Raw genomic sequence first — 16,451 nt, 5'->3', positions numbered from 1 at the left:
AGTCACTTCCAAGTGACAGCCACACAGGCCAAACTGTCTCTTGACATTGCCGAGTGCTGCAGGTATATTCCATAGTGGCCTTACTGTCCCGCTTTTGAGAGATCTATTGTATGCCTTCGCTCTCCTAAAATCTCCAGATTCTCTGGAGACTGGACTCCGTACTTCATAGAGAAAAGATTCAGAATCAGATGAGATCTACCTTTTCTTTCCACCTCAAGTCCACAGACCCAGCTGCACGTGTGCCTGCACGTCCTGCCATCTGTGGGCCGCAGTGGCTGGGGCGTCCCTGTTTCTATCCAGGACGACCTCGCCAATCCTGTCTTGGGCGACAAGTCCTCTTGTTTTCCCAAGGATTTCGGTCTTGCAATGACCTATTCTTCTACATCATCATCCAGGTCTCCTTCTAGATTGGAACCTTCTCATTAGCACAAAAACATGCTGTCATTTCCTATTTTTTAAAAACTAACACAGACAAACCAAGCCGAACTGGAAAAACTTCCCCCTCGATTTCTCACCTGCTAACAGGCTGCACCCCACTTCTCCGTCCCCATCCCATCAAGGTGTCGCTTTCTCATCTCCCCATTGTCTTCTCCTCGGCCTGACCCCACAGGCCATGTTCTCATCACTGCACTCGAGTGGCCCTTACCCGGGGCTCGCAGACCACTGACCGCCGCCAGTTCTTCATCCTCATTTTACTTGGCTTCTCAGCAGCATCTGGCTCTTTCTCGAAAGACTTCTCAATCTTCCCCCCCTAGCTCTCTGGCTGTTTGTCTTCCCCGGGGATCTGTCCTTTTCTCTGTCTGTGTTCTTTTAGTACATGAGCTCACACTGTTCCGTGGCCGCAAATATCCCCTTTACGCTCACAATTCTCAAATGTCTGTCTCGAGCTGGACTCTCTTTCTTGAACTCCAGACTCGTACATCCAACTATCTCCTCAGCTCTCTATGCAGATGTCCGATAAATATCATAAGCTTACGTAACCAAAGCTCCCCACCCCAAATCTTTTCTAACGAACCCCTTCCCGTCGCAGTAAACGTTAGATCAGGCCCAAATCCTCAAATCATTCTTGATTTCTTCCTTTCCTTCATGGACTGCGTCCACTTCTCTGTAAGCCCTGTTGGCTCCACCACTGACATACGTCCTCGCTCTGTCTCCTCGTCACCTCCCTGCCACTGCTCCCGCCCCAGCCACCATCATCCTTACCCCGAGAGAGGAACTGGACCCCCACACCCTGGTGTCCACTCCACAGCCCGAGGGATCTCTCCAAATACATAAATCACATCGTGCCACCCCTCCGTGGATTCCCATCACTCTCTGAATTAAATCCTTAATTTTATTTGCAGCCACGGAACAGTGTGAGCTCATGTACTGAAAGAACACAGACAGAGAAAAGGACAGATCCCCGGGGAAGACAAACAGCCAGAGAGCTGTATTCCTTACCATGACCAGAATGTTCTGCACAATCTGGACGCTTCTTGCCCCATGATGCCATCTCCTTCTACCCAACTCCTCATTCTCCGCACCCCAAGCACACCGGCCTTTTGTCCCTGGAACAGCCCAGCTTTCTCCTGTCTCACACCCTTTCCCTGGCTGCTCTCTCTGCTTGAAGAGTGTCCTCCCAAATATTCACTGATACATTGTCTCTCTTGCTCTGTTAGAGTATTGGTGGCAGGGCTTGGTGACACGGTGTCTGCTTGTTTTGCCACTGCTGTATGCCCAGCATTTTGAAAAGTCTATGAAATAGAGAATTTGTTGAATAAACACTTATAGCCCGACTCTCTCTTCTAAAACCTTCATTGACGCCTTAGGAGGGGCGTTCTGCTTCCACTGGACACGCGAGGACCACAGCAATGAGGCCACCCCACGCTCTCAAACTTTATTTCCTTCTTCTGTTTTAAGCCAATTGTCTCCCAGGATGAGAACGTCTTGTCTCTGCTCGGTCTGTTTCCTCCGCCCGTGCTGTCCTCACCGTGACCCTCCTCTTGGTTGAACTCCACACTCTGTCCAAGCTCAGCTGAAGAACCATCCAGACTGGAAGCTTCCTGGATCACACAGGCCACGGTGAGCTCTCTCTAGTCCAGAGATTCCTATTGTCTTTATATCTGCTCCTTTCACAAAACACCATACTGCATTGTTGATGCCTTTCTTATGTCTGTCCTAACTAAACCATAAGGACCTGAAAACAGAGAATTGGTTATAAAACGTTTTGAATCCCCAGCATCTCTGTAGAGTGATTTATGCACAGGTAGGCATTCTATGTTTGGTAGTGAATAAAATGCATGTTCTAATGTTTCAATCTAATAGTCTAATGACACCATTAGTAGCCATTTATTTGCTGCTTATTGAGTTCCAGACACTGTGCAAAGCGTTTTTAACATCTAGTTCATCTTTCCCCAGAGGAGGACACCTGACCAACATGATTTTGTCATTAGCAACTTTTTATTAATCTTACATGGACCTCCGGTCCATATTTCTGTGTTATAGCCCCAAAAGTTTTGTTTCCCAATAGTTTCTTATTTCAATTATATTCTATATTTTAAAATTCAGGAAAGGAAGTACAAGAATTGAATAAAATGCCATATATAAAGTGCTTGGTACTAGAGTTAGCATGTGCTGGGAGATCAATAATGAAAGCTATAATGTACAAGTTCTTCTCAAATGTGCACATTTGTCATTTGTAACCTTTATTGACAACGTGTGCATTTCTCTGCACTGAGAACTTTTTATACTGACCGTCCCCTGGGAAAACACAAGGGAACACAAGGTTCTAGCCAGCCTTTTTCTGAGCTGCCGTCTACTTGGGAGTCAGGACTGATAGCCATGGAATAGGGGTGGTAAGGGGTAGAACTTTACCAAGTGCTAACTGGGGTCATAAGAATGGTAACATTTCAGTATTTTATGGAGCTGACATATATTATTTTATTTGCTCCTCTCAACCTTGCAAAGTCAGTGTTATTATCCTCACTCTACAGATGAAGGAACTATTAATAAAGCCCCGAGAAGCTGATTCTCCCTTCCTAAGTGAGACAGCCTAGGTTAAAGTTCATAATTCTTCAGGTTCAGTGCTCTTGGCAGTATAGTTTGCATTCATTTACTCAGTCATTCATTCACTTATCTGGTCATGCATTTAGCAACTATTTGTTTGGTACCAACTTTGTGCCATGCACTGTGCTAGGTGCTCGGGATAGAAGACAACAAGATACCACCATTGTCCTCTGGGCCTAGAACAGAGAGAAAGAGGCAGAAACAGTATGTATTAAAGAAATTCACAAAAGGGATTCCTAAGGGCTGGTTCAAGAAATGCTGTCACAGTGAACCAAAGCCTTGTTCCATCATTCATTTGTTCAACCATTCGACAGATATTTACTAGGTGTCTACTAGGCGCCAGGCAACATGCTAGGTGCCAAGACTAGCACGATGAAAAAGGAATTACAGTGTGAGGGCAGGGGAGCTGGAAACAGGTGCAGGCAGTTCAGTGGGTCTAACATTAAACTCCTGATCTTTCTTTTCAAAACTGTCCTTGATTCTACATACCATTTACAAGTCCTGAAATCATCCCAGACATGAAGGTGGAACTTAGGAGTGTTTCTCTCTGCTTCTCTTTTGCTCATCCACCTGCAGCCGACTCCTGGCTAAGTCCTCTCATGGTCCATGTCCCAAGCTTCTTAATGGAGAGAACTCCATCCCCACTGCCGTGGCCCTGGCCCAGGTCCTCATCACCTTTTGCCTGGTTTGCCATGCAGTGTCCAGAGTGGTCTTTTCGCCTCTGCCCCACTGCCCACCCATGCTCCACGCATCATTCTCTTACCACCCAGTGACCTTTCTAAATCCAAAGTCAACCTGACATTTTGTGCTAAAATACCTTTGAAAGCTCCCCTCCCTTCAGGCAAAGCTCAAACACCTTCTTATACATCAGAGGTCCTCCTGGCTGGGCTCTTGCCCTCTTTTAACCTCACGTCCCTCTGTTCCTTCCAACCACCTCCACTGCCCACATCCACACACCCTGTGCTCTAACGATGAGTCACAGAAGATACTCCCCCTCTGGGAAGCCACTTCCACTGTCTTTCCCTAGGCTGGGTGGGTCAGTTTCTCCTTTCTACTTTCTCCTTTGCCCACCACTGCACATCACACATAATAATAAGTGCAGCTACTGATGACTGAGCACAGCAATTCATACCTCATGCCAGACCCAGAGGCAACAGTGTGTAGTGCTGAAGGACATGAACTTCAGAGACAGCAAGTTGGTTCAAATCCCAATCTGTCCTTTGTTTAGCAGAATGATCTAGGGCAAGTTACTTAAGGTCTCTACATCTCAATTTCTTCATCTTCAGTATGAGAATAATAAGATCCCCTTCATTCAGTTGTTGTGAGGATTAATGGGACCGTGTATGAAAGGTGCTTAGCATGGTATCTGTTAAATCATAAGCTATTATTAAGTTGAAGTCATAATTATTGTTGTTGCATTAGACTTTTTACGTATAACATGATGAATCTCCTCCCCAAATTCTGGAAGTTTTCATTATCTCCATTTCACAGCTAAGGAGGTTATTTGCTCAAAGTCATATAACCAGAAAGCAGCAAAGTTAGGGTTGAAATTCACACCACCAAACACAATTGCAGCACTTATCACAATTGTGCAAAGTATTTACGTGTGGAGAGTATTTACTTGTGTACCCAGCACTTCTCTGGCGTGGGAAGCTCCCTGAGGACAAGAACCTTGTCATATTCATATTTTACCTAGAAAAAGTTTAAGAAAGAATGAACAAATAGATATATATTCAGCCAAGGCAGACTGATATCCGTGAGATGCCAGTCCCGGAAAAGGAGAGAAGTGGCCGGTCTGGTCACTGTGGCAAAGGAACAAGAGCTGTCACCCCGGCTCCTGTCACTCACTCATTGCTTCTATCTGCACGTGGATGAGGTTCTCAACGTCCTCCTGCAGTGTCTGATGCGGCTTCAGGGGGATGGGCAGGTAGCCGTAGTGCTCTCTGTTGCACAGGTGCATCTGGATGCCTGAGGACCCAACAGAGGGACAAAGTCAACCAATCAGAAAGCACGCTGTTTAGTGACAGCTGCGGAATGGGAGACTGGCCTGTGGCTGCTGCTGAGTTTGACCCAAGTTAAACGAGTGGTTGTTTCAGGTATGTCCATAGACCTCAAAAATGTTCCTTTATTAAAAAAGTCAAACACAGCACTGGGGACTAATGAAAACACTGAGCCATTCTTCAGCCCAGAGGAAATTGATTTTTTTCCCTCTGAAGAAAAAGCAAACTCATGGCCTGGAATGAACACCGAAGGCATGAAGGGATCAAAACGGAGGCAAGGAATTCCCATCCCAGAGAGCAGAATGGAACCCTGTAATCCACCTACAGGAAATCACAAAAAAATGAGGAATGAAATCCACATTTGATATGAAAGCAAACAGGAAAATTCTGGAAGGCTGACAGATTATCAAAGCTAAATCTAGGCATACATAGAACAAAAAAAAAAAAAGAAAGAAATAGAAAAAACAAAGGAAATTTAAAATTTTCCATAATTCTCCTTAGTTTTATGTCTTCCTTTAGCAGGCATGGATATGGAGTCGACAAACAGACAAGAAACTTCCAAAATCAGTTCATACAGGGACAGCAGACAATCTGCATTTCCAGGCCTGTGAAGAACCCACAGGGTCACGATAGCAGCGCCCTCTTGTATCAGCACTGGTCCTCACAGCCCCGGCTGGCGAACGCTGAGGGTGATAAGGCATCTGACTTTGACCAGACTGCTAGAATCGCAGGAAGCAAGGTGGTTGCATATAGATTCAGCAACTGACGGTCCTGACTAATGAAAAGATTGCTTAGTTAAAAGGATGAGTCTGCCAAGCACTGGTCCATGTGTCCAAGTCTCAGATTGGTTAATTGCTACAATCACCAGTGTTTTCCTGACAGAGAATTAGCTGCACACTGACTTCTCTATTTTGTGCAGATGAAATTTCCTCCTGTCAGCTGCATCACCTGCCAAGCCAGGTGAAGCTGTCTCATGGTATTAACAGGGAAGAATGGGTAAAGAAAAGAGCCTTCATCCCCCATTTTTACTGAATCTGGCTTGAATCAAGGCTGGTCCACTAAGCACTGGCTCTCATGCCTTCAGCAACTGAGCTCACTAGCTCTGCTGTCTACCCACACGATGCTTCTGGGAAACTTCAAATAAAAATGCACCTTCTTGCAAAGTCATGATGAATTCAAGAAGTGGAAGGAAAAAGATTTAATATTAAGGTGTATCTCTACCTTAATTAGGCAAAAATATTTTACCATTTAACTTTCCAAAGCTTCCATATAAAGGAGGTATGATACCTAGCCAAGCTATCCATCAAGTGTGAAGGTACAAAGAAGGCATTTCAGACATGCAATAAAATATTTAATTCCCATCACACTTTCTCTGAAAGTTACTGGGTGATGTGGAAGAAGGAGGAGGAGAAAAAGGAGGAGGAGGAGGAAAAGGAGAAAATTACAACCAACGAGAAAGACTTGGGACACAAACAGGAGAGTCAACGCATAAGAGAAGTGAGTCCCAGGTTGAGAGCTGCAATATCACTCAGAATAGAGTATGTCAGAAGGCCCCAAGAGGGACATCTTCACAAATATGGAAAAAAGGACAGTTCAATGAACTGAACATCTTGAGAGGAGCTTGCAAAAATTAGTGATTAGTTTTGGATTGTATTAGTAATAAAAAAAAAGAAGCAAAAAAAGGGCAATTATTAAGTTAGACAAAGGAAAACTAGCCATAGTCTGTATTGGCTGAGTTTGGGATTAGGTTCCCCTGGCCCTGGATCTATCTTAAACTACCCTGAGAGGGTGGGGTGATGAGAAGGATGTTATTGCATGCAGCGGCAGAAGGTGGAGAGAGGGCTAACTCCTTGCCTTCTGGATGGCAGTCATAGATAACTCCTAGAAAGAGAGAAGCCAGAGGATCAAGAAGGAAAATACAGCATGTTAGTTAGAAACAAGGATGTAAATATCATCCGTTAGAAACAGGGATGTAAATATCATCATTTAAAAAGTAAAAGTGGTCATCTTCTGGAAGAGAGAAATGATGCAGGGGAGATGTGCAGGGGCTGCTCAATTTTTAACCTTGGGGAACTATCAGAACATTTCAACTATGTGCATGGACGAGTTGATACAAATAAAACAAAATTAAAAAGGAATGTGTTAATAATTAGATAAAATCTAGGAAGGCATCTGGCACTCTCAGGGAAAGCTGCTACTGGAGAAAACAATTTTCTTTTTGAAAAAGAAAGGTGAATTATACTGTCCTTTGAAGGACTTTGTTTGTCTTATAAAGATTTCAAATATTACCTCACATAGTCCCTTAACAATGCAGATGGTATAACTGTCTGTATCCTTGGTGACGAAAAGTCAGACTTAGAGAGGCTGTGACTGACACAGGAAGGGCGATTTTTTTTTTTTTTTTGAAACAGAGTCTCGCTTTGTTGCCCAGGCTAGAGTGAGTGCCATGGCATCAGCCTAGCTCACAGCAACCTCAAACTCCTGGGCTTAAGCAATCCTCCTGCCTCAGCCTCCCAAGTAGCTGGGACTATAGGCAAGTGCCACCATGCCCGGCTAATTTTTTCTATATATATTATTAGTTGGCCAATTAATTTCTTTTTATTTATAGTAGAGACGGGGTCTTGCTCTTGCTCAGGCTGGTTTCGAACTCCTGACCTCGAGCAATCCGCCCTCCTCGGCCTCCTAGAGTGCTAGGATTACAGGAGTGAGCCACCGCGCCCTGCCAGGAAGAGCGATTTTGATCACTACCAGCAACGTCCAGGAGGCAGGTCGCCTGCCTGTCACCCACAGCACTCACCTCTTCTCACCCCCTTGTCTTTTTGACATCTAGAAGATGACTGGCTGGCGCCAGGGACGGTTCCTGTGGCCGTGACACAGGACCCAAGTCCCTGGCCACAGTGGGAGGTGAACCCCCGGCCTGGCCTCATCATAGCCACAGGGACTCGCCTGGGGCCGTGGCTCTCTCCTCGGGCGGGACAGACAGCCGGGCCCAGCTCACCAGCACACTTGGCTCCTCCTCTCACTCCTCGCCCCCGGGGGCCGCGGCGAGAGTCTGGGGTGCAAGATGCAGGACTGCGGGCTGCGGTCAGACGGCCCTGCCTGGGACATGCACACCCTTTATTTCCTTTTGGACTTTTAAAAAATTATGCTCCAACGGATGACACACAGCTACGGAGCTTCAGAGGAGTGAGAAGAAAAGAACACAGGTCGGCCTTCGTCGGGACCCTCCCAGGGAGCGGGGACCTGCCCCGTTTTGGACGGGACAAAGGGAGGGACTCGGGACACACCACGGGCTGCACACGTGACTCCGGGCTCATCCGTGTTTCTCCCCAAAATACTTACAGATAACTAAAATGCTACTTTAGAACTGCCATTGTTGGGAAATATCTTTCATTCCTCCAAAATGACAGTGATCTTTGTTGCCTCGACTCCCAACCCTGTCCACAGTCTGTGCCCCTGATCCGCCCTCAGCTTTCACGACTATTGGTTATGTTTTCACACGCAAAAGCCTTAACTCCCAACTAACGCAGAGTCTAACACGATTCTAGGCACCAAAGTGAAGCCTTGCGGATTGATCCTCTCTCCTCCTTTTTCTACCTCTCCTCTCCCTCCCCGAGCCACCAAACAGCTGTGGGCGTCCGTGCCTGCTCTCAATGCTCCGAAAAGGCCTCCGGGAAGTCGGAGCGATAATGCACAAAGTCCCGGTGAGCAGGCCACGCACAGGGCAGAGCTGACAAATTCCTGCCCCACCTGGGCCACGCTTCCAGCCCAAACATCCAGGTATTATTGGTTTCAAAAATGTATCATAATAATTTAGTGCATGGGGTCACAATAATACCTTGTGCAATGTCTATACAAAAGGACTCTGTCAGGCAGTGACCATTATTGTAATTGTTAACAGCCCGCTTTCTTGGAATATCCTTACTGCAAGCTCCGAAGCAAAGGCACTGGCACAACTTGAAGGAGTGAGAAGGCCCAGACTCTGCCTCCCATCCTGGAGAAGTCAGAGCAAATCACGGACCACGCTGAGAGCAGCAGTTTCCATTAACATTGACACAAGAACCTTCATGAAAACTTTCAATCCACCCGAGGATTGCTTTTGCCTGACACAAGGCCTAAAAGCTGCCCACATTTGGCCAAAGGATCTAAATTGCTCTAGCAGCCAGGGGGGAAAAACCAACCTTATACATTTCTGTCAAATATTCTCATTCCACCAAATCTACACTGAGGAGTGAGACACCCATGGCTTTAAGGACAGTCTGACGTGTGAGTGGAAGTTGAACTTGTGATAACACTCTCACCCGCCAGCACCTCCCTCAGCTGCCCGGGGTCCCTGCATGGTCTGTTACCTGCCCTAAGGCACGTGGGCACAGAGAGCTTATTCACCGTCTTCCCGACTCATGACCTATCGTTGCTGGTGGTTAAGTTGCACGTTTCTGGCACATTGATAACGGGATCTGATTTCCATCTGGAAGGTCTAAATTATCCTAATAAAACTTTGCTTTAGTAATGCCACGTGTCTTCCTGTTACACTGCTTTTGTGAATTCTGTGCCCCCTGGTAGCAGGGGTGGGGTGAAATGAGACAAACAACTTTCCTTCCTATAGAACTGTCTTTTGCAAAAGGCCTACAGGCCCCACTGGAAATGCTTTCCCCATGGTTCAGTCTGGCTTTCCTCTCCTCCCACACGGACTAAGGACTCCCAATGTCTGTTCTTTCCTTCTAGAGTGAGAAAATTGGGGCCGTGCCCACATAAAGACGACACGCCTCACAGCTGGGTCTTGTTCTGTGACTAAGCTCTGGCTGGCGGGACACGTAGGGAAGTGCTGTGTTCGTCTTCTTGATTGTCCCCTGACAGGAACACAGAGTGTCCCTCTCCCCCCACTGTTTCTGTCTTGGTGGCTGGAGTGCATCCATGGCGGTGAGACTTGCTGGATTCTACAATTAGGAGCAACACCTCCAGGAGGGTGGAGCAGAGATATGGAAGGAGCCTGGGACTCTGACAATTCTGTAGAACATGCCACCGTAGCAGCTCAGAATTTTTTGAAAAGAAATAAGCTTTCACTTTCTAAGCCTGGGGTCTTTGCCCATGTTGTTTTGGGCCTCCGTGACCATTTCCTAATTAATAAAGGGACTCCTGTAATCAACGACAGCAATGTAGTAGCAGCACAGAGAACCAGTCAACTTCCCATGACTCCCGACACCACTACCACTGTCCCCCCAAATAAGTCTGCCCCCCAAAAGAGAGTGGGCTCCTGGGCAGGGGCTAGTCCTGGCTTTTGGTCAGGAACAGCAACATAGACGGTGTTAGTATGATTACTGCAGATAATGAACTGCCTTTAACACTACCTGAAAAGGAAGTGTTTTTTACTGAAATGGGAGGGTTTTTTTAAAAATAAGATGCACAAAACAAAGGAACTAGTCATTCGCCTGTTTCCATGGTAGCAATACAACCGACCCCAAATGGTACCTGCTTGCCTGCTGGAGAAGGCAAAGACGATGATGTCATCAAAGGTCCAGGCGTAGTCCTGGTGCGGAGGGTAGAACGTCAGCTTGTCGGAAGCTTCCTTCCTGAGGTCGATTAGGAAGGTGGAGTGGACCATGGGGACGGGGAAGCAGCCCAGCTTCTTCCATTCTCTAATCTGAGGGTAGTCTGGGGTCCGCTTATAGAAGCCCTGGAAAACAGCAAGCAGGTGGGCTGTGTTCTCTGAGCTGAAGCTTCCGCCTTCCCAGTCCTCTGCCAGGTGGATTCCAAGTTTTCACCAGTTAAATGGAAGCCCCTGGCCGGGCGCAGTGGCTCACACCTGTAATCCTAGCACTCGCACTCTGGGAGGCCAAGGTGGGCGGATTGCTCCAGGTCAGGAGTTCGAAACCAGCCTGAGCAAGAGCAAGACCTCGTCTCTACTAAAAATACAAAGAAATTAATTGGGCAACTAATATATATAGAAAAAATTAGCCGGGCATGGTGGCGCATGCCTGTAGTCCCAGCTACTTGGGAGGCTGAGGGAGTAGGTTTGCTTGAGCCCAGGAGATTGAGGTTGCTGTGAGCTAGGCTGATGCCATGGCACTCACTCTAGCCTGGGCAACAAAGCAAAACTCTGTCTATAAATAAATAAATAAAATAAATGGAAGCCCCCAAACAAACTCACCTTCACTCTTCTTATCTGGCTTAAGAATCTCCAAGGAAGCTCAAGAAATGCTATCTACATATAAAACAATGCTAAAACAGTCATGTTATCGGAAATAAAAAATTTTGATTTCAGCATGTCCTTTAATATAACAATTTCATAAAAGTGTATTCTATGTTGACTTATGATTGAATATGAAGTGTAAGTATGCAGAGATGGCAGAGCAGTTAAGAGTGCAGGTTCTGATGTCAGACTCCCTGAGTTCAGATGCCGCCTCAGCCACTTATGTCTGCAGGGTATTGGTCAGGGGACTCAACCTTGCTGTGCCTATTTCCTCATCTCTAAATCAAGGATGATGGCACTACCTAGTCCATGGAGTTGTCTGTAAACATCAAGTAAAGTAAGACCAGAAAAGTGCTTAGGATAGTGTCTGGGACTAAGAGAGCATTAACAATCGTTGGTTAGTATCAAAATGACATTACGCTATAGCTAATATTTTTAATGAAACATGCATTACTTAGACATACAAGTGAGGGTCTTCTTTCAATGCAGTTACTTATTCAATATTCTGGTGGAGTTGCAGCTGCTCCACACTTTTGGGGAATTCACCTTTTGCAATTTCCTTCTGCACAAACACACAGGACAACCCGTTCCCTTACTTTGTGGTTTTAAACAACTTTGTCATCGCCCAGCTTGTTTTCCCTCCACACTCAACTGTTCATTTGACAAGAACCTGCTGAGTCCCTACTATTATTCGGGTGCTTTGTTAAATGCCGGAGACTTATCAGTAAATAAGACAGCCCGAGTCAGAGTCCTCATGGATTGCAGAGCCCAGCAGAGAACCTTACACTCCAGTGGCATCGCTTATAACTTGAGTATGTCTAAAGCTCGAATCCATTCTAGAAAAGGTGAAGATGTATCACAACAAAACATAACTCGTGGAAGCTTTGAAAGGCATTTTGAAAAATGTCCCAGGGGATGGCAGTCTCTCTGGAATGAGTGTAAAGTTTCTTGAGACCAACACTAGAAAGAGCGCAAGTCCACTGCATGCAGAGGTGCTTAGGTGCTTATCAGTCAGTGGCATTAACTTACGGTCACATTTCCTGTTGTGTGACCCAAACATCAGGCACTGCAGCCTCGTCTCCTACTCTGACATTCCCTTCTGGGTCTGGAAGAGTGTTCTAGCTGAGCTAACCCTAACACTGACCACATGATAAGGTAGAAAAATCACAGATTAAGACTGAGAAGATGTGAATCTTAGAGTCACCTTAACCACCTTCCAGCTGTTTGATCTTAGCCCACACTTAACCTCTTGGAGCCTGAGTTTCTTCTCCCAAAAGATGGAATAAGAGCTGCTACGTCTATCTCACGGGACGACAGAACAAATCACAAGTGATAAGGTCAATGAAGATATTTTGGGAACTGTAATTTATTATATGAAATATTATTATTTTTATTAGCCTTTAACTTAAAGATTGTTTAAGATGCTTTATGGGTTCTCCTAACACTTCAGCTTATGAGCAGTCTTCAAGAGATATAGGGATCACTTTCAAAGGGCTGCCTAAGGACTCATGTCAAATAGAAAGTTCTAGACTACTTAGGAGCAATATGCTCAGAATGAGAAGCTTGGAAAATTCATGATGATGATGAATCACTGAATGTCCTGAGGGGGGAGGTGAGAAGGAAGGAAGCAGAGAAAAAAAGAGAGAGAGAAAGAGAATTAACTCGTCTCCCACAGAGAGGCAGAGGCAATGGGTGCCTCTCTTTTTCCACATAACTGAATTTTGTTGGTAATGATTCCTGTTCGTTGGCCAGACAACACCAAGGTCATTTTGTTTGGATGTGTTTAAAGCTTGCCTTGAGCTTATGAAGTCATCGGCCAGTTCTGTTCCACCCTAGTGGAAGCCTAACTGGGATGGTAGAAAGCCAAAAACAGATGGAGGAAAATTAAAATTGCCCAAGTTGCTCAGAATTTAGTTTTACTGTGCAAAATAAGTGAGCAAATTTCTCCTATTTGCCTTTTTTCTCCCTGAGACAGAGTTTTGCTCATCATAGCTCATTGCAACCTCAAACTTCCAGGCTCAAGTAATCCTCCTGCCTCGGCCTCCCAAGTAGCTGGGACTACAGGCGTGCGCCACCATGCCCGGCTAATTTTTCTAGTTTTTGTAGAGACGGGGTCTCCCTTTTGTTCAGGTTGTTCTCAAACTCTTGACCTCAAGTGATTATCCTGCCTTGGCCTGCCAGAGAGCTAGAATTACAGGTGTGAGCCACTGTGCCTGCCCCATTTGCTTTTTAATAACCAAAGCAAATAAGAAGATAATAGAGACTTGGAGGCTGCAGTGACCAGGATAAGCCTATAATCCTAGCACTCTGGGAGGCCGAGGCGGGAGGATCATTCAAGGTCAGGAGTTCGAAACCAGCCTGAGCAAGAGCGAGACCCTGTCTCTACTAAAAATAGAAAGAAATTAATTGGCCAACTAAAAATATATAGAAACAATTAGCTGGGCATGGTGGCGTGCACCTGTAGTCCCAGCTACTGGGGAGGCTGAGGCAGAAGGATCACTTGAGCCTAGGAGTTTGAGGTTGCTGTGAGCTAGACTGACGCCATGGCACTCTAGCTGGGGCAACAGAGTGAGACTCTGTCTCAAAAAAACCCCAAAACATTTATCAGCACACCACTGGCCTCATTCCTTATCCTAAATCAAATCACATATAAAAGAGAGACTCAAACTTTAGCATTTCATCCATAAGGACACATTGAACATACCTTTTTTAGCTTAGCACATCTTTATCCTACATTGATACATATTCATTGATTGGTTTAATTAATCTCTCTAATTCATTAAGTAAAGAATAAAACATATAACCAGCCATAAGTATTCACTGTAACAAACCTCTAGACTTTGAAAATTTTTACTATGGAAAAGAGAAATGATGGAAATTCAAAATCTGTTTTTAATTTGAATTTTGTAAAAACAAGGTACCATGGCAGTTTTAATTATTAGAACTCTTTGGAAATAAATTTGGCAACATATATCAAAGGTCATCAAAATAGTTATACTCTTTTATTCAGTAATTCCACTTAACCTAAGGAAATAATATTAGATGATACAGAAAAATTTACATTAATCATGATGGTAATTATAATAGTTAAATTTGTAAACAACTTAAAAGTTCAAATGAAGGGAAAGGTTAAGCAAATTGCAGTATAGCCACCTAATGACAATGTAGTTATTAAAAATGTGCAAGATTCTGTCTATGCATGGTGTTACAATGGTGGGGATTAACTATTTTTATTTTTTATTTATTTATTTTTTCATTTTTTCCATTTCTAAATTTTTCTATACTGTTCTCATATTAGTTTTATAATTACAGAAAAAATTAATTTTTATTTTAAAAAAATCCCTGAATCAAGCAGGGGGTGGGGTGGGGAATACAAATTCCAGCATGTTTTATTGGTTAATTTGAGGTTTCTAAGGCTAAGCTCTTGAGAATATTTTCTGCATGGTTAATTAATACAGAAGAGCCCGAACGAGCTGTAGCATTGGACCCGGATTTACTGCCGTTCCGGAAAGTGTCTGCTCTAGTGACACAATGACATGCATCGTGCATGTTTCGGGGGGTGGGGATGAGAAAAAGGTAAACGGGGCGACAGCTGACCCAGGGGCTGCCCTGTTAAAACGTACAGCCTTTATCCATTAACCCAATGACTTGCCTGAGGTGTGATTCCGCACCAGAAATTGGAGTACAGGCCCCGAGACTCCAGCATGGGGGCCACGATGGTTTTGTTCTCTGCAATCATTAGACTGAGGGTCTGTGGATTGGTCAGGAAATTGTCGACATCTATGAACTAGGAAAAGAAAAGGATAATGTCAGCTGAAAAGGCATATTTTGGCAATGGGTTCAGTAATAACTCAGTACTTCTGAAGGATCACAGAAACTTGCTCCTGACATACAGAAAATAGTTATCTGTGTCCTCCTTATTGAAAGCGTTGCAGCTGGTTGGCTTGCATTCAGTCAAAAGACATTAGGCCCAACTCTCTGCATAAAGCACCACATGATACATCCGTGTGGCCAAGCTAGGCACAGACTCAACCAGGACTCAACCTGCACCTTGGTTAGTGGATTAAGCACAGATATTAATAGCTCCAAGTCCTTAAAAATTCATTCAAAAACACTTAGTGTCCACTCCAGGTACAGATGGGCAGACCTATTTAGGTTTTCTATATCAATGCCAGAATGGCCCAAAACAGATCCATTGCTATCCTAATGTTATATGTAGAATTTTTGTTTAAAGTACACTGTATCGTCCCATGCTAACCAGCGAAGCTGCTTTCTGTTCTTAGCGAAAATCCATGTTGACATTGATTCATTGACAAAGACAGTGTAACAACAGATGCTAGCATATAAAAGAAATAATCACACTGAACTGTACGCTTAAAAATGGCTAAATTGATAGATGTTATGTTATGTATGTTTTATCACAGTAAAAAAAATCAGAAGTGTTTATTCTTATAATAGTCAATCTGTTCACCAAAAATTTTGTGGTTCAGCATTTGTACAATTTGATGAAATTTAAACAGCTACGCAATGTTAAATATTGTCACAGTACAATTTGAAAATGTCTATGGAATTATTTGTGTTGCAAGTGTGTGTGATAAATTATTGGGCTGATTGTTGTTGTGGTTGAGGGGCTGGGAATGGACATAGGTCAAAAATATTCTCTTCAGCAATCAGAGTCTAGTGGCAGCAGATGCCCATCAATGTAGTGAAATGATATTGGCTTTGCCTCAGATCGGTGTTATTTACCGTGTCATATTGGAAAATGACTGTCAAAAGAATCAAATGGATTTGGGGGACCAGAGGTGAAAAACTTGATTCCCACAAACTTGTGAAGGAAAATCTTCAAAAGAGAAAGGGGGACACAGCTCCTTGCTGAGGAGAAAGCCGTCCTCCTCTCCAGCTGAGAGACGTTATGGAGGACAAGGAGGGAGAATAACACCGATGCCCAATCATCAAGTCCCGCTGTTTTTCTGGATCACAAAGTTCTAAGGAAAGTGATGGAACCTCTTCATGGAGAAAAGTTCTCCATGAAAGCCCCACACAACCGGAAGCAATCAGGAAGCCAAAAAAGAGACTCCATTCCTCAAAACACTCAGGAGCAAAAGGGGACAGGTTCAGAACTGTTCACCTGAATCTTCTTTTTATATAATTATTTTCTTATATCCCCAAAATTTTTCCAAAAAAGTTATTAGGACAATTTATATTCCTTTACCTAC

General features: G+C 44.5%; 1 protein-coding gene across 1 annotated transcript in view; it reads right to left on the bottom strand.

The window, feature by feature from the left end:
• Positions 1-16,451, bottom strand: part of COLGALT2 (collagen beta(1-O)galactosyltransferase 2) — a 97,324-nt gene that overhangs the window by 22,416 nt on the left and 58,457 nt on the right. The window contains exons 4-6 of the mRNA XM_012736037.3: positions 14,888-15,022; positions 10,515-10,719; positions 4,894-5,013 (exon numbers count right to left, since the gene is read on the bottom strand). Of these exons, the coding sequence (XP_012591491.2) occupies positions 4,894-5,013; positions 10,515-10,719; positions 14,888-15,022 (460 nt within the window). The remainder of the gene's footprint in view (positions 1-4,893; positions 5,014-10,514; positions 10,720-14,887; positions 15,023-16,451) is intronic.

The sequence above is a fragment of the Microcebus murinus genome, chromosome 23, assembly GCF_040939455.1.
Source record: "Microcebus murinus isolate Inina chromosome 23, M.murinus_Inina_mat1.0, whole genome shotgun sequence".
In the NCBI taxonomy this organism is placed as follows: Eukaryota; Metazoa; Chordata; class Mammalia; order Primates; family Cheirogaleidae; genus Microcebus; species Microcebus murinus.
Note: the sequence above shows the minus strand (reverse complement) of the source record. Positions and strands in the feature narration are given on the sequence as shown.